The sequence below is a fragment of the Protopterus annectens genome, chromosome 2.part0 (genome assembly GCF_019279795.1).
Source record: "Protopterus annectens isolate FY-2018-M chromosome 2.part0, PAN1.0, whole genome shotgun sequence".
NCBI classification, from domain to species: domain Eukaryota; kingdom Metazoa; phylum Chordata; order Ceratodontiformes; family Protopteridae; genus Protopterus; species Protopterus annectens.
In genome coordinates, this window is record NC_056728.1 from 1374283396 (window position 1) to 1374300059 (window position 16664).

The 16664-nt window shown below is 46.8% G+C and overlaps 1 protein-coding gene across 1 annotated transcript in view; it reads right to left on the reverse strand.

Annotated features, from left to right (window-relative positions):
* Nucleotides 1-16664, reverse strand: part of ZGRF1 (zinc finger GRF-type containing 1) — a 2981513-nt gene that overhangs the window by 744106 nt on the left and 2220743 nt on the right. The window contains 2 exon segments of the mRNA XM_044061551.1: nucleotides 6965-6983; nucleotides 10759-10778. Of these exon segments, the coding sequence (XP_043917486.1) occupies nucleotides 6965-6983; nucleotides 10759-10778 (39 nt within the window).

A 16664-nucleotide genomic window follows, 5' to 3' on the forward strand; every position in this document is an offset into this window, starting at 1 on the left:
ATTTTCTAAATGGTACCTAAACAATATCAAAGGGCCCAGAATGGTGTTTCCCCATCTGGTTTTGAAATATTTGTGTGAGCTACTGAACAACGGCTCATCTTATGCATCTACCAAGGTGCATCTTGAGGCCATCTCAGCTTGTCTGCCCACTTATCCCCCTCCATTGTCTGTTTGCGTTATCAAACAGTTTAGGAAAGGAGTCCTGCACTTAAGATATCCCACAAAAGCAAATTCCTCCTCCTTGGGATTTCAGCTTCATTCTTGAAATATTGACCTCACCTGCTTTTGAACTTGCCTTTTAAGCTGATTTGAGGTTCATCACTTGGAAAATTATTTTGCTTATTGCTCTGACATCTGCAAAGCGAGTTTCAGAGCTGAAAATTAGCATGGTAGGCCAAACTATAAGATCTTCCAAAAGAACAGGACTATTTTGTGTATTAATTCTTCTATCATATCAAAAGTTGTTTCTGAATTTACCCTGAATCAAGCCATCAATCTTCAAGTTTTCTTTCCAGAGCTTAAAAAAATACAGTTGTATACACTTAACCTAAATGTAGATGTTCAAATATATTTACTGTTGCAGTCATCACACTTGGGTTATCTGCCTGCAGGTAGCCCTCAGTCGGCCCGAATACCAGAGACATAGCATTTCTGCGTTGGTTGCTGTTGCTCCAGGACTGACATCACATTGTCAGGGGTATAAAAACAGGCAGCCAATGCCATTACATCAGTTTTTCTTGCCCCAAATGTCAGGAGCCCCCCAATAGGGAGCTAAGTTATGGTGGGGGAAAAACACCACCAGTAAAAAGTAAATACCAATACCCCTGAAAAGGGGAGAGGTTAGTAAAAGGCATAGAGAGTTGAGAGAGAGAGAAAACAGGGGGCTGGAGGGAGGGAAACCAAGACTGCAACAGTGAATACACTTGAACATCTACATTTATGGTAAGTGTACACAACTGTACTATGTTCTTCGTGTTTCACTGTTGCAGTCATCACACTTGGGTAGATTCCCAAAGCTGAAGAAGGGTGGAGGCAGTCACGAATAGTTAGGGCTGGCCAGAATGCCTTGCAGGACTGCTGTTGCAAATCCTGCCCTGGATTTGGAAAAGATAGGTAGGTGGTAATGCTTGGTGAAGGTGTGAACAGAGCTCCAGGTAGCAGCTTCCAGGATGTCCCTGGTAGGGACTCCCCTGAGGAATGCTGTAGAGGTAGAAGTTGCCCTACTGGAATGTGTTCTGACCCCCCCGAGGGGTTAGTTTCCCATGGTGCTCATAGCAGAAATGGATGCAATGTGCTATCCATTTGGAAACTGTTTGCTTTGAAATGGCCTTGTCCTATGCCCCTGTTGCAAAGCTGACAAGTAACTGGTCAGATTTTCTGAAGGGCTTAGTCCTATCAAGGTAGAATCTGAACTGTCTGTGCACGTCCAAGGAGTGCAGGATCCTTTCCCCTTTATTTTGAGGATTAGGGAAGGAGGTAGGCAAGTGGATGGATTGATTGAGAGCCACACTGGACACCACTTTAGGCATAAAGGAAGGGTTAGTCCTGAGGGAAACCCTGTCTGCATGGAAAATAATGAAGGGTTCCACAGCCATAAGTGCTTGTAGCTCAGACACTCTTCTAGCTGAAGTGATGGCCAGAAGCAAGGCTGTTTTCCAAGAGAGGAATTTTAGCTCTGCTGACGCTGCAGGCTTAAAAGGGGGTAGCATGAGCTTTTCCAGTACAAAGTTAAGGTCCCAAGCAGGGGTGGGTGCTATCCTTAGCGGCCTTTAGTTGTTTGCCCTACTCAGGAACTGTTTGATAAGAGGGTGAGAGAAGAGAGGTGGCTCAGTGTTGTAATGAGCCAAAATGGCAGAGACATGGATCTTAATGGAGGAGAAGGATAGGCCTCTGTGGAGTATTGCTAAGTAATCCAGGATTAGAGGCAGGGAGGGCAGGGTTGTGTCCTCTCCTTTAGATTGAATCTAGGACCAGTACCTTTTCTACTTATCAGCATAGGATTTCCTTGTACTGGGTCTTCTGCATTCAAAGATGACGTCCAGCACCTGCTTGCTTAGGCTGGTTAGTGGGGAAAAATTCAAGGAATAAGCCAGGTTGCAAGATTTAGGGTTCGCAGTTGCGGATGCAAGATCTGTCTCCCCTGCTGAGAGTGCAGGGTTGGGTTTTAGTGTAGGTGTCAGGGTGGAACCGGTGACCAGCTTCACAGGAGTGGGTACCAGTGTTGGTGTGGCCAGTTTGGGGCAATCAGAATTGTCCTTGGTCTGTCCTGTGTTATCTTGAGCAATACTCTTGAGAGGAGGGGCAGAGGGGGAAAAGCATAGATTGAGAGATTTACCCACTGGAAGGATAGGGGATCTACTTTCCAGGCCCTGCTGTGAGGTGTCCTGGTGCAGAATCTGCTGAGTTGGTGACTGTAAGGGGGAGACAGAGAGATCCATCTCTGGGGTCCCACCATTTCTGAATCAGAAGGTTGAAGATTCTGGGCTCTAGTTGCCACTCGTGGGTCTAGGAGATTTCTGCTTAAATCGTCTGCCAGTGAGTTTGTTTGCCTGGCAGGAATTGAGCTTGCAGATGGACCTGCATTTCCAAGGCTGTGTTCCACAGGGCTATGGCTAGCCTGCAGAGTGGGTAAGAGTGGGTTCCCTCCTGCTTGTTGATGTACCACATAACTGTGGTGTTGTCTGTTTTTATTAGCAGGTGTCCTGGAGAGAGAAGGGATCTGAAAGCTGTCAGAGCATGCTGCACAAGTAGCATCTCTTTCTGGTTGATGTGCAGAAACATTTGATTTGGGCTCCAGTGGCCCTGAATGCATTTGCTGTCCATGTGTACCCCCCCAGGCATAGTCTGATGCATCTGTGGTTAGGGTCTGGGCGGTGAGGGGTTGGGTAAAGGGCAGTCCCTTGTTGAGGTTGCATGCTGCTGCCCACCAAAGGAACTCTGTCCTTAGACAGGGTATTATGGGAATGACAGTTTCCAGGTCCTGAGAATGTTGGCACTAAAGACTTTTTTTAAGTACCACTGAAGTTTCCTCATATGCAGTGTGGCATATGGAATTAGTAGGATGCATGAGGCCATGAACCCTAGGGCCTGCAGGATTTTCCTTGCGGACAGCTGGGTTCTGGTGGGCATTTGGAGGAGGCAGTGTGAATGATGAACATCAGTTGACGTGCAGTACGTCAGTAATTTGGTGATGGTTGAAGCTGGTTTTGCCCATCGGAACACAACATAACAGGAATATAGGCTAAGGCCAGGTTGAGAAGACAGAAAAAGTGAGGTAAACCAAACTATCTGAAACAGAAGTGGTAGTCAGATGATCAGGAAACACGGGAGCAGACAGTTAGCAAGTACATACTGTGGAATAAATTGAGACTGGTATATGACAGAATAGTTATGACTAAGACTTATGGGTCTGACTAATAAAAATTCAACTACCAAAATTGGTGGCTTTCATACTGGAAAGCAGAAGCAGGTCCTTTTTGTTAAGGAGTTGGTGAGAGTAGGGCACATAAAGCCTTGAAACATCTTATATTAGATGGTTACAAGACAGCAGTGCAAGAGCAGCAATACCAGCTGGACACAAACTTATATGACTACTTAGAAATGGATATGTCAGTTAATGAGATTTACTATCACTTCAGAGAGGTTTAAATGTTTTGCATGGAAGTGTATGTACAAATGACACTTAAAATGAACTGAATAACGTGGCCCTAGGAGTGAATTTCCCTATACCGGACATGTAAAAAATGAGACCAGGGAATATAAAAACATGTATTTGGGCCACTTGTTTGATTACCAAGAAAATCTTTTAGATGCGGTGACTGATGGAGAGGTGCCAGTTTTGTTAAAGTGTGATAGGCAAATATGCAGTATAAGAATAACAAAAAGTTCTTTTAAACATTATTATGGCAGTTGTAAAGAAAACACTAAATAGTACATGGAAATCTAATGCTTCATCACATGGTGATAATAGAACACAGCTGATGGATGAATCAAATCATATGGAGGAATATAATTTGAAAGAAGTATCCAGGAATTTGTATGTAAATTGATGTCTGTCTAGGTTCATAAATAAGTACTAGGCAATTAGTGTGAAGCCTATTACAAACCTAATTAACAACCACTGTTCAAAAGTTCCTTTCAGCCTAAAAAAAAACAAGATACAACTACTTTACACTATGAAATCGAACCCCAGTCTCTTGAATAAAAAGTGGTGACAGTTACCGCTATACTTATGAGGAGGGCAAAACAATATATATAGGATTTATTTATATTTAATTGGGGTGCAGCACTAATCCACATGGTCCTTTTTCAGAATCAGCCCGGTAGTACTGTCTGCTTAAGTAACTTGCTCACAGTCACACAGCAGGCAGATGGGGGTGGAAAGAATAAAAAAAATGTAACTTTGGTAAAAGGAAGAGCTCATTAACAGTCTGGGACTTTACTCCTCTGCACTAACTGCCTTACCTTTGCACTTTGGTTAATGTAAAAAGCTAGAATTAAGGAGAAAATAGATTTATTTTTAGCATAAAATTGGAGGTGAAGGTTGGATAATATGGGCATGCCAAATATTGCAAATTAAGCGCGTACTCTTATTAAAGTATTTATTTATTTACTTCTGTCTTCCTGCACAGAAAGAAAGTGGGTCAGAGTTTTGTTTGTGTGGTCTCATGCTCTTGTTTTATTAACAGTTGGTTTCCTATCATTTATGAATTCACTTTATTATATTATATGCAATCAGAAGATATGTTTTATGTGAAAACACTTACTGCTAAAGCTATCATTTATCAGTTTGTAGTGCAGGCATCCAATTCAAATGCACCAATATAGATGAGATGTTTCTGAACTTTTAGAAGGACAATTTCTAACCATCAGATTGAGGTACAGATATTACAATTTTTAAATACGTAAGATAAAGTAATAGTTAATATACTATAAATGGCTTTGCTTTGGAATGTCAACAGAGTTGTCTGGTAAAAAGTAAAAGCACTCATTGCATCTTAAAGTGTCCTGAGTAGTGAATTAGAAGTTATGTACCTACCATAACGTTCCATGTTAGTTGTCTTCTCTCGCCTTCTTTCTTGCTGGGTTCGGAGCCGATCCTCGGCTCCGACTCGGCATTTGCTTAGCTTGAGAACTCCTTTTACCAGCTCGAGGCAACCCTATATCCCATGATGCAAGGCGAGACTACCTCAGATCTTGTTTGGTAGCTATAGAACCCTGCTAATAATACTAATCCCAAAGGAAGAGCAAAAACTAGCCTAGAAGAACTAGGCAAAAAGTTCTTAAGATAGACTCTCTAATGAACTAAGGAGAGTGAATCTAATAAAGAGACATTCTTCAAGATCTGTCCAGGCCAGGGGGAAGGAGGGAGGGACGCAAGAAAGAAGGCGAGAGAAGACAACTAACATGGAACGTTATGGTAGGTACATAACTTCTAAATGTTAAGTTGTCAATCTCGCCTTCATTCTTGCTGGATGGGACCGCGTCCCTAGCACCTGTATCCCGGGTGGCTCAATGGAACAGACTCTTGAGCGCTGTGGAACCAAAACTGGCTCTGTCCCTGGAGGCCAAATCTAATTTATAGTGAGACACAAAGGTATGAGGAGTGGCCCAAGTAGCTGCTGCACAAATGGTATCAATGGGTAGCCTATCCTGAAAAGCTGTAGAAGTGGATAGGCTGCTCCTGGTTGAATGTGCCTTCGGTTTTGAGGGTAGCTGCTTGCCTCTGAGCGAATACACATAAGAAATGGTGGAAGACAACCATCTGGATAAGGTCACTTTCGACACTGGGAGACTTTCCTGTTTTCTGCATAGGAAAGAAATAATTGATCCGATTTCCTGAATTGTTTAGTTCTATGCAAATAATATCTGAGCTGACGATGGACATCCAAAAAATGAAGTTTTTGTTCAGCTCTGTCACAATAATTAGGGAAAAAACTGGTAGATCGATGGATTGATTAATATTAGTTTGAGAAACAACTTTGGGTAGAAAAGATGGATTTGTTCTCAAGGATACCCTGTCCTTGTGAAAAGCCAAGTAAGGGGAACGGATGCAGAGAGCTTGAATTTCAGATACCCTCCTTGCTGAAGTGACCGCCAGTAAGAATATTGTTTTCCAGGTCAGTAACTTTAAGGAGCATGAAGCAGACGGTTCGAAGGGGGGTAAAATCAAGGATGCTAACATCAAATTCAGATCCCATTGTAGAGGAGGATGTTTTATTGGAGGCTTCAGGAGAAAAACTCCTCTCAGAAAAGCTTTGCATAGTCTATGCGACATAATGTTATGATCTTGCAAGCCAACATGATATTTAGAAATTGCCGCCAGTTGAACTTTAACTGTTGATGAAGAAGATCCTGACTGAAAGACTTCAGCCAGAAAATCTAAAACTGAATGCACAGGTGCAGTAAAAGGATCAATGTGCCTGGAGTTTGCCCATAGGGAAAAACGTCGCCACTTGCTAGCATAAACCGTTCTGGTGGACGACTTCAAGGAAGCTATTAAGATATCTCTGACAGGATCAGAGATCATCGGAAGCCTGGCTAGGGAAGGAAGCGGAGCAACCAAGCAGTGAGGTTGAGAGAATGAATGGCCCGGTGCTGTTGACCCGATTGGTGGATCAGAAGATCCGGAACTGGGTCCAGATGCCAAGGCTGCACCAGGAGGTGACGATGTAGGGTCGGAAACCAAATTTGTCGAGGCCAGTAAGGGGCAATGAGAATCAACTTGGCTCTCAAAACGGTAGCTTTCTGAATGACCTGTGGAATTAAGGGAAAAGGGGGAAAAGCGTACAGAAGTCCCCGGGGCCAATTCTGGGTTAGAGAGTCTCTCAAGGGTTGGCCTGGTAGAGGAAAGAGGGTGAAGAAGTCCGGGCATTTGCTGTTTTGGGGTGTAGCAAAAAGGTCGCAACAAGGGGTGCCCCACTTCCGAAATATCTCGTCCACTACCGATTGATTGAGAGACCACTCGTGAGGCATGAGAATGGCTCTGCTCAGTCTGTCCGCTAAGAGGTTGGACCTGCCGGGGATGTGCGTTGCTATCAGAAACCGATGAGAGGAGATTGCCCATTGCCAAAGTCTGAGAGCTTCTTGACACAAAGGATAGGACCTGGTCCCGCCCTGCTTGTTGATGTACCAGACTACAGACATGTTGTCCGTTTGAACTGCAATAGTCCCCGAGGGAAGAAGGTCGTTGTGGGCTTGCAACGTTAAAAGCACCGCTCTCATCTCCAGGACATTTATGTGCAGATGGTATTCTGTGGGTTGCCAAGTCCCGTGGACCATCCTGCACTGATAATGCCCCCCCCCACCCGATCAGAGAGGCATCCGTAGTGACTGTGGCAACCGGAGAAGGGGGAACAAATGGTCGGCCCTGATGAAGCAGAGGGGAAGATATCCACCAGGTTAGATGAGTCCTGCACGATTGTGTAACCAAGATTTCGTGCCTCATGGGAAGGTTCTGGAACGACCACTGAGTGAATAACATCCACTGTAGAAGACGCATGTGGAAGCGAGCTAATGGTAGAAGTACAATGGCCGCAGCCATAAGACCTAGAACCTTCAGAACCAATCTGGCTTTGACTTTGTTGCTCAGTAATAAGATCCGAACGTATTTTTGGATGTCCAGAATTCTCTGATCTGTTAGTCTGGCTAACATACTGACGGTGTTTAGTTCTGCGCCTATAGAGGTGATAGATTGGCAAGGCAGCAGAGAAGATTTTTCGAAATTCACCGATATTCCCAACTTTTTGCAAAGCTGCAGAGTGTAGTCTCTGCTCTGAAGAAGCTGATGCTTGGTGGTGGCGGAGAGGAGCCAGTCGTCCAAATAAGCAAACACCTGGAATCCTTGACGTCTCAGATGAGCCGTAACCACTGCCATGCATTTGGTAAACACTCTGGGGGCTGAAGTGAGGCCAAAGGGCAGGGCTCTGAATTGGTAATGACTGGTCCCTAGCCGAAAGCGGAGAAACCTCCTGGAGCGTCTGTGTATCTTTATGTGATAGTACACGTCCTGAAGGTCTATTGAGCACATCCAGCTGTCCTTGCCCAGAAAGGGCAGAATGGACTGAAGCGTGACCATCCGGAATCTTGCCTTTTTGACAAATCTGTTTAGATTGCTCAGGTCTAAAATCGGTCTCCAATCTCCCGTCCTTTTGGGGACCAAAAAGAATCTTGAGTAGACGCCGGATCCTACTTGGTCTGCTGGAACAGTCTGGACGGCCCTTTTTTCTAGGAGCTTTGAAACCTCCTGTTTTGCCAAATCCCTTTGACCGGGTGAGATGTCTGGAAGGGATTGGTGAGGTACGGGATACCTTTGAAGGGATTTTGTAACCCTCGGATATGATCGACTGTACCCACATGTCTTGTGAGAGGGAATGCCAGGCTATTGGGTACAGCGATATCCTTCCCCCGACTGCCTCCAAGGGTGGACAGTCGGGCAACACCTCAGGGATGCTGAAAGGGTTTGTCAGGAAGAGGCTCCCTGTTACCCTGATTTTGGGGACCCTCCCTGCCTCTAGGGCGGCGTCTATTATTGTTACCCCCTCTGCCTCTGGGGGTAAACTGACCACGTGTGTCCGGCGCTGCTCCTTGGGCTTTACGGAACCACATCTTTCCTCCTTTCTGACCCTTGGGATAGGGTCTAGAAGGAGTGGAAAAATGGACTCCTACGGCAGAAAGAGTTTTGCCGTCTTGCTCGCACCTGGTCAAGGTCTCCTTCACCTGAGGTCCGAACAAAGCTGAACCATCAAAGGGGGTATTGGTGAAGGACGCCTTAAAGGGGTCCGCGAAATTACAAAGCCGCATCCAGGCCTGACGTCTGAGAGCCACTCCTGTGCCTGCGGCTCTGCTCGCTCCATCGGCTGCATAGGATATGAGCTGCATGGAGGAGTTGGTCAAAGAATTTAGGATTGCTAGCTGTGAGGCAATCTTGTCTTGAGCCCCAGCAGCTGAAGGATCCTGAACCACTTCACCTAGTTCCTTGAGAATATCTCTCTGAAGTCTGGTGAAATGACAAAGGTAGTTCAGCGAACGCATAGCAAAGGTCGCTGAAGAAAACATCCGCTTTCCATACCTATCCATGGTCCTAGAATCTTTGTTAGGAGGATGGACAGGCACGGAAGGATCCGCAAGTTCCTTCTTGGTGGCCGCCGCCACCATAGCATCCACAGAGACGCCCTTAGAAAGAAACTGCTTGTCTGAAGGGGCCGTAATAAATTTGGATGGCCTCCTGGGGACAGGTTCCACAGAATCTGGGGCTGCCACGCCTTCCGAGCCACTACCTGCATGAGTGGGTCGAAGGCGGAGACACCCAGGAGGTGGAGGGTCGGGATCCAAAGCCTCCAGGTATACCGACTCATCCTCGGAGGGGTCAATGGAAGGCCAGTTCCCCCTCTGTTTGAGGAGTTCAAGGATGTCTGAAAAGGAGACATCCTCAGAGGGGGACCGGGAACCCTCCGACTCATCTAAGTCGGTATCAGATGTTGTAGACTCAGGAGTCTGTGTGTTTCCTCTTACACGTCCTCTTCGGGGGTTCCCCTGCAGGATCAGGAGAAACCTCGGAAGAGGAAGTTATTCCCAATGGGGAAACCTGGGGCGATGGATCCCTGGGCCTGAGAGCAAGAGGCTGGCAAGAGACATCAACAGGCACCGAAGAGGGAGGAGCTAAAGGGATAGACCGTTGACCTGGCTCAGGGGCCAGGACACTCCTCATCACCTCAAAGGCTCCCCTCCCAGGGAGACCAGAATACTCCTGTTCCGAAGAAACAGGAATTCCTGGCTCCACTGAGACAGAAGGCTCCGAGGCCGATGTCGGTGCCAAGCTTACCAAAGCCGAAGCCCCAAGAGGGAGAGCGGGGTCGGACAAGGGTCCGATGCCACTAGCCCCCTCGGAGCCGACAAGGGAAACTCGACGACTGGATCCCTCCAAGGAAGGTCTCATGGAGGAGATCGGAGCCGAAGACGACGGAGCCGAAAGGGAATGTATCGGCACCGGCGCCGACACGGTCGCTGTCCCGAGAAGCTCCGGCTCCGAACTCTGGAAGAGAGTCGGAGGAGGAAGTTCAAGGGGAAGAGCAATAGCCGAAGTCTGTTGAGACGGGCTATGGAGCATTTGGGCTAGTGCCTGTGACTTCAACAGCCTGCTTACCACCCTCTCTAAATCGTGGTCAGACAGCCTGGAAGATCTCGAAGATCGGCTCCGATGACTCCGTTCCGACAAAAGAGGAGACCTCGGAGCTGAATGAATCGACTCCAAAGAAGGGGACCGAGATCTCCTCTTGGACGAAGCCATCGGAGCCGACGTCCTCTGGGTTCCAGATGGAGCCGAAGACTTTTCGGCTCCGATACTGGATAACACGTCGGCACCAGCTGGAGCCGACAAGGCAACTGGAGACTGAGTGTCGGAGCCGGTAGGAACCAACACTACCACATCAGAGGAAGACAGATCAGCTCCAGCCGGAGCCGATCTCGACTCTGAAGGAGTCGGAGCCACCGGGGAAGGCTTAACCACGGTAGCCTGAACCTTAGGTGGCTTGGAAGGTTTACTTTAATAAGCCACGGAGGATCAACTTGTTCCTCCTCTCCTGCAGGACTCTCTGGCTAAAAGAATGACATATGGCACAGGAGTCCTGCAGGTGTAAAGGCCCCAGGCAGTAAACACAAGAAGTGTGACTGTCTGTCAGAGACATCTTCTGACAGCATGAGTCACACTTCTTGAAGCCTGAGACCTTTCCTTCCCTAGACATAGTCTAAGACAAACACACACACTGAACAAGTCACACAATTAATCCCAAAAACACACACATAGACAGGGATTAAGAAGGGAAGCTTAGGCCTAACTGAAAAAAATTTTAACTTTAAGATTTTAACTTTAAACCTAACCAAAAAGGGAAATAGGGTGGGCTTTAGTAAAGAATACACACTATCTAATACTAAGAAGAAAGGAGGAAAAAAACCCTTGAATAAACTGTTTGAAATATCAAACTCACCTGAGCTGGCAAAAAAGAGACCTCTTCGCAAAGCGGCAAACGAGATCTGGGGTAGTCTCGCCTTGCATCATGGGATATAGGGTTGCCTCGAGCTGGTAAAAGGAGTTCTCAAGCTAAGCAAATGCCGAGTCGGAGCCGAGGATCGGCTCCGAACCCAGCAAGAATGAAGGCGAGATTGACAACTTAACATTGCCTCCAAACTATTAAGAAAAAAATTGTTCTTTAAATGGGGTGATGATGGGTCAGTTTATTATGGAATCCAGACCACAATGCTGCTCAGATTTATACAGCCTTTCTTTCTAGTTACTCATTGTATCCCTGCAGACAACTGAGATTAAGCTGTTCATTATACCTAAAAAATATTTTGGGTAAAGAAATATAGGAATGGCAATTCAAGGAACTTCCTACTAAGAACTCCATTTTCCTGGGAGGCTTTAACTATTCCCATGATTAAGTGGAGCACATATACCTTCAATGTAGGGTATATGCCCAGATGTTATTAGAATGAATTAACAAAAAGTCCCAGAAAAAGAAGTTATGTACCTACCATAACGTTCCATGTTAGTTGTCCTTCATCTTGCCTTCCTTCTTGCTGTTTGGGTTACTCGGCCTACTTCTATAGCTAGAGAGCTATTTACTGGCTCGAAGCTAACCCTTATCCCAGAATGCCCAGCGTCAGCTACCCAGATCTCGTTTGTGATAGCGCACTAGACATATAAAGTAACCAGTAACCTAAAACTGATTTACCAAAATAACAGATCAGCGTAAACTGTCATAAAATTACCTGGCATGTAAACCAAGAAAAAGGAAATCAGCCAGTAAAACCATAGTGAACTCCTCTCAATCCTCCAGGAAGGGGGAAGGGGGGGGGGGGGCACACAAGAAGGAAGGCGAGATGAAGGACAACTAACATGGAACGTTATAGTAGGTACATAACTTCTTTATGTTAAGTTGTCCCATCTCGCCTTCATTCTTAGGACAGTGTCTGTAGTACCTAAAGACCCCGGGTGGCTCATTGGAACAGACTCTTCAGAACTGTGGAACCAAAGGAAGCCCTGGTCCGGGAGACCACAGCCACTCTGTAATGAGAGATAAAGGTATGAGGGTTTGCCAAGTGGCAGCTGCACAAATTGAGTCTACAGGCAATTTGGACTGAAAGGCTAGAGACAAGGCTAATGCTCTAGTAGAACGACCTTTCGGTTTTGCTGGTAGATGTTTATGCTTTAACTGATAAATAAAGGCAATGGTGTCAGATAACCATCTGGATAAGGTCACCTTAGAAACTGGAAGGCCTTGCTTATTGTGAGCATAGGAGAGAAATAATTGGTCTGACTTTCTTAGCTCTTTGGTACTATGGAGGCAAAAACTTAATTGTCTGTGCACATCCAGTTGGTGAAGACCATATTCTGCCCTGTTGTGAAATTGGGAAAGAAGACGGGGAGATCGATAGATTGATTTTAATTGTTTTCTGAACAGACTTTTGGTATGAAGGATAGGTTGGTTCTCAGAGAAACTCTATCTCTGTGAAACACCATATATGGAGGACGAACAGAGTGCTTGGAGTTCTGAAACACGTCTAGCTGAGGTAATAGCAAACAGAAAAAGTGTTTTCCAAGAAATAAATTTTAAGGGACATGAAGTTGCTGGTTCAAATGGAGGCAGAATCAAAGAAGTCAAAACTAAATTGAGATCCCACGGAGGAGGTGGATCCCTCACTGGGGTCTAAGAAGAGATGTTCCTCTCATGAAGACTTTGCAGAGCTTAAGAGATATTATGCTAGAATTAAGAATTCCAATATGGAAATTAGATTTGGCTGCCAGTTGTACCCTGATGGTAGCAGCAGCCGCACCTGACTGGAAAAGCTCTGCTAGAAATTCTAGAATTTGATGGACTGGGGCTGAAAAGTGGTCTAAGTTTCTAGATTCTGCCCAGTAAGAAAATCTTTTCCATTTGCTAGCTTAAGTCCTGGAATCACGGGAAAAGGGGGAAATGAATAAAGGAGTTCCTGAGGCCAGTCGTGGACTAGAGCGCCCCTGGGAGTTTGACCTGGAGGAGGAAGCAGGGAGAAGTAGCTGCTGCATTTGTTGTTGAGTGGGGGTGGCAAACAGATCGCAGTAAGACTGGTCCCATTTGCAGATAAGATCCGCAACTTCCTGATTCAGAGACCACTTGTGAGGCATGAGGATAGCCCTGCTGAGCCTGTCCACTATTACGTTGGATTTCCGAGGGATATGCATTGCTGTCAGAAAACGTTGGGAGAAAATCGCCCATTGGCATAGCCTGAGGGCTTCTCAACACAAGGGGTAGGACCTGGTCCTGCCCTGCTTGTTGATGTACCACACAACTGACATGTTGTCTGTTTGGATCGCAACAGTACGGGAAGGAAGAGAGTCTTGAAGAGCTTGCAACACTAAGAGCACTGCTCTCATCTCTAGGACATTGATATGCAGATGGTACTTGTGAGGTTGCCACATGCCTTGGACTGTCCTGCATAGATAATGCCCCCCACCCTATTAGGGAGGCATCCGTGGTCACTGTGGCTACCAGAGGGGGTTGAATGAAAGGTCTGCCCTGAGTCACCAGTGGGGATACCATCCACCAAGAGAGGTGTCTTTTGCGTGTTTCTGTAATCAGGATCATGTGAGACATGGGTAGCTCCTGGAAGGACCACTGCGTGAAGAGAAGCCACTGAAGGACTCTCATGTGGTAACGCGCTAATGGTACAGGAAGAATGGCAGCTGCCATGGAGCCTAAAACTTGCAGGACATGTCCGACTTGGACCTTTCTGCCCTGCATTAGAAATGACACTTGTTGGCGAATAGAGAAAACTCTTTTCTGAGGTAACCTTGCAAACATCTGTTTTGTGTTTAATTCTGCTCCTATATATGTAACAGATTGACAGGGCAACAAGGCAGATTTTTCAAAATTTACTATAATGCCTAGTTGGGTGCAGGTTGATATTGTATAATCCCATGCCTCTAAGAGTTGATGCCTGGTGGTAGCAGTTAGGAGCCAGTCATCTAGATAGGGAAATGCCTCGAATCCTTGACTTCTCAGGTGAGCAGTGACTACTGCCATACATTTGGCGAACACCCTGGGGGCTGTGGTGAGACCAAAGCGCAGAGCTCTGAACTGATAATTACTGGCCCCTACCCGGAAGTGAAGAAATCTCCTGGAGCGTCTGTCCATTTTGATATGGTAGTACACATCCTGAAGATCTATGGAGCACATCCAGTTGCCCTAAACCAGAAAGGGTAGAATGGACTGCAGTGTTACCATCCGGAAATTTTCTTTTTGTACAGATTTGTTCAATCTGCTGAGATCCAGTATTGGCCTCCAGTCCCCTGTCTTTTTTGGTACTAAAAAGAATCTTGAGTAAGTTCTGGATCCTAGTTGGTCTCTGGGGACTTCCTGAATGGCTCTTTTTTCTAGCAGTTTTGAAACTTGAATAACTGCTTGATCCCTTAGATTGGGTGGAACATCTGGGATGGACTTTTTTGACTTTAGAGGGGGTTGATGAAAGGAGATTTTATAACCTTCAGATATGTTAGATAGTACCCATTTGTTTCTTGTTATATTTTGCCAGGCTTTTGGGTACAGGGAAAGTCTTCCCCTGACTGCCTCCAGAGGTGAGCAGTCGGGCAACCCGTCAGGGATGCTGGAAGGGTTTGGCAGAGAAAGTTTCTCTGTCACCCTGATTTTGCGGTCCCTCTCTGCCACTGTTGTTGTTTCCCCCTCTGCCCTTGGGAGAAAAATCACTACGTGTGTCAGGCAAGGGTCCCTGGGACTTCCAAAACCACATCTTTCCTCAATTCTGACCTTTGGGATAAGGTCGGTTAGGAGTGGAAAAATGGACTCCCAACAGCAGAGAGTCTTGCCTTCCTGCTCGCACCTGGTAAGCGTGCCTTTCACCTGAGGCCCAAAAAGCAAGGAGCCATCAAAGGGTGTATTAGTGAAGGACGCCCAAAAAGGTTCCGTAAATTGACACAGCCGCAGCCAAGCATGTCTCCTGAGAGCTACTCCTGTACCTGCAGCTCTGCTCGCTCCATCAGCTGCATAGGAAATCAGTCTCATAGAGGAGTTGACTACAGAATTAAGAGTCGCAAGCTGGGAAGCTATTTTGGCTGATGCTCCCTCAGCTGTAGGATCTTGTACGATATCTCCAAGCTCTTTTAGGAGATCCCTTTGAAGACGTGTAAAATGAGAGAGATAATTCAGGGACCTCTTTGAGAAGGTCGCTGAGGAAAACATTTGCTTCCCATATCTGTCCATCATCCTAGACTCTTTGTTTGGTGGCTGGACAGATGAAATTTCTGCTAACTCTTACTTGGTGGCTGCTGCTACCACCATGGCATCAACTGGCACACCTTTAGAGAGAAATTGTTTGTCCTTGGGGGCTGTTATGAATTAATTTGGTCTCCTCAGAGTAGGTTCCACAGAATCCGGAGCTGCCCAAGCCTTTCGAGCCACTACAGACATGAGTAGATCGAAAGGTGGAGACACCCAGGAGGTGGAGAGTTGGGAACCGAATGCCTGCAGGTATACAGACTCGTCCTCGGTAGGGGCTAGGAAAGACCAGCCACCCCTCTGCCTAAGCATTTCAAGGACGTCCAAAAAGGAAACATCTTCAGAGGAGGACCTGGGGAACCCTTCCGATTCATCCAGGTCTGTATCTGAGGTAACAGACACAGGGGAGACTAGGTGCTTCCTCTTGCACTTCTTCCAAGGAGGCTTCTCTGAGTGACCAGGGGAGGCCTCGGAAGGAGAGGGGTCACCCAATGGGGTGTCCTGGGGCATAGGTTCCCTATGCTTCTGGGCTGGAGGAGGAGCAGAGGTTGGCACAGGCACCACAAGAGAAGGAGCTGATGGGGTTGACAGCAGGGTTGTCTCAAGGGACAGCACACTCTGCATGACCTCAAAGGCATCACGACCCTGAGGCAAAGAAAGCTCCGGCTCCGAAGAGACGTGAGTCCTTCTCCGTGTCGAGGGCGACAGCTCCGAGGCCGATGTGGGAGCCGAGCCCACCTGGGCCGAAGCTCCGAGAAGGAGAGCGGGGCCGGACAAAGGACCGATGCCACTTCCCCCCTCAAAGCTGACGAGAGAGCTTCGGCACCCAGATCCCTCGATGGACGGAACAATCGTGGAGCCGACGTTGGAACCGAAGAGGAGGTGATCGGCACAGTTGGTTCTACTATCATGGTCACTGGCTCCCTACTAAGTGTAGTCAGAGGAGGAATGGAAATGGAGATGGATGGAGCCGCAACCTGATGAGGTGGGCTGGAAAGTAATTTTGCAAGGGCCTGTGATTTAAGCAACCTGCTGACTACTCTCTCCACATCCTGATCCAGTAACCTGGAAGATAGAGAGGAGTGGGATGAAGAGCAATGACTGCGTTCACTTCCTAATAAGGGTGACTGTGGCACTGAGTGGATCGGCTCCAATGAAGGAGGCCTTGCTCGCTTGTGGTTCCGAGACGGCTCCGAGGTAGCAGTTGGAGCCGAGGAAGGAGATGACTTGTCGATGCTAGTCGGCACCGACAAAATTGGTTCTTCAAGCCTAGGAGTCGATTCTGAGGATGGAGCCGACGGCTTGACAGACTTAGAGGATTTCACTGATTGTGAACCTTTAGCCGGGAAATCCTGTGGTTTCAATAATCCTCGAAGGAATAATTTGTTTTTG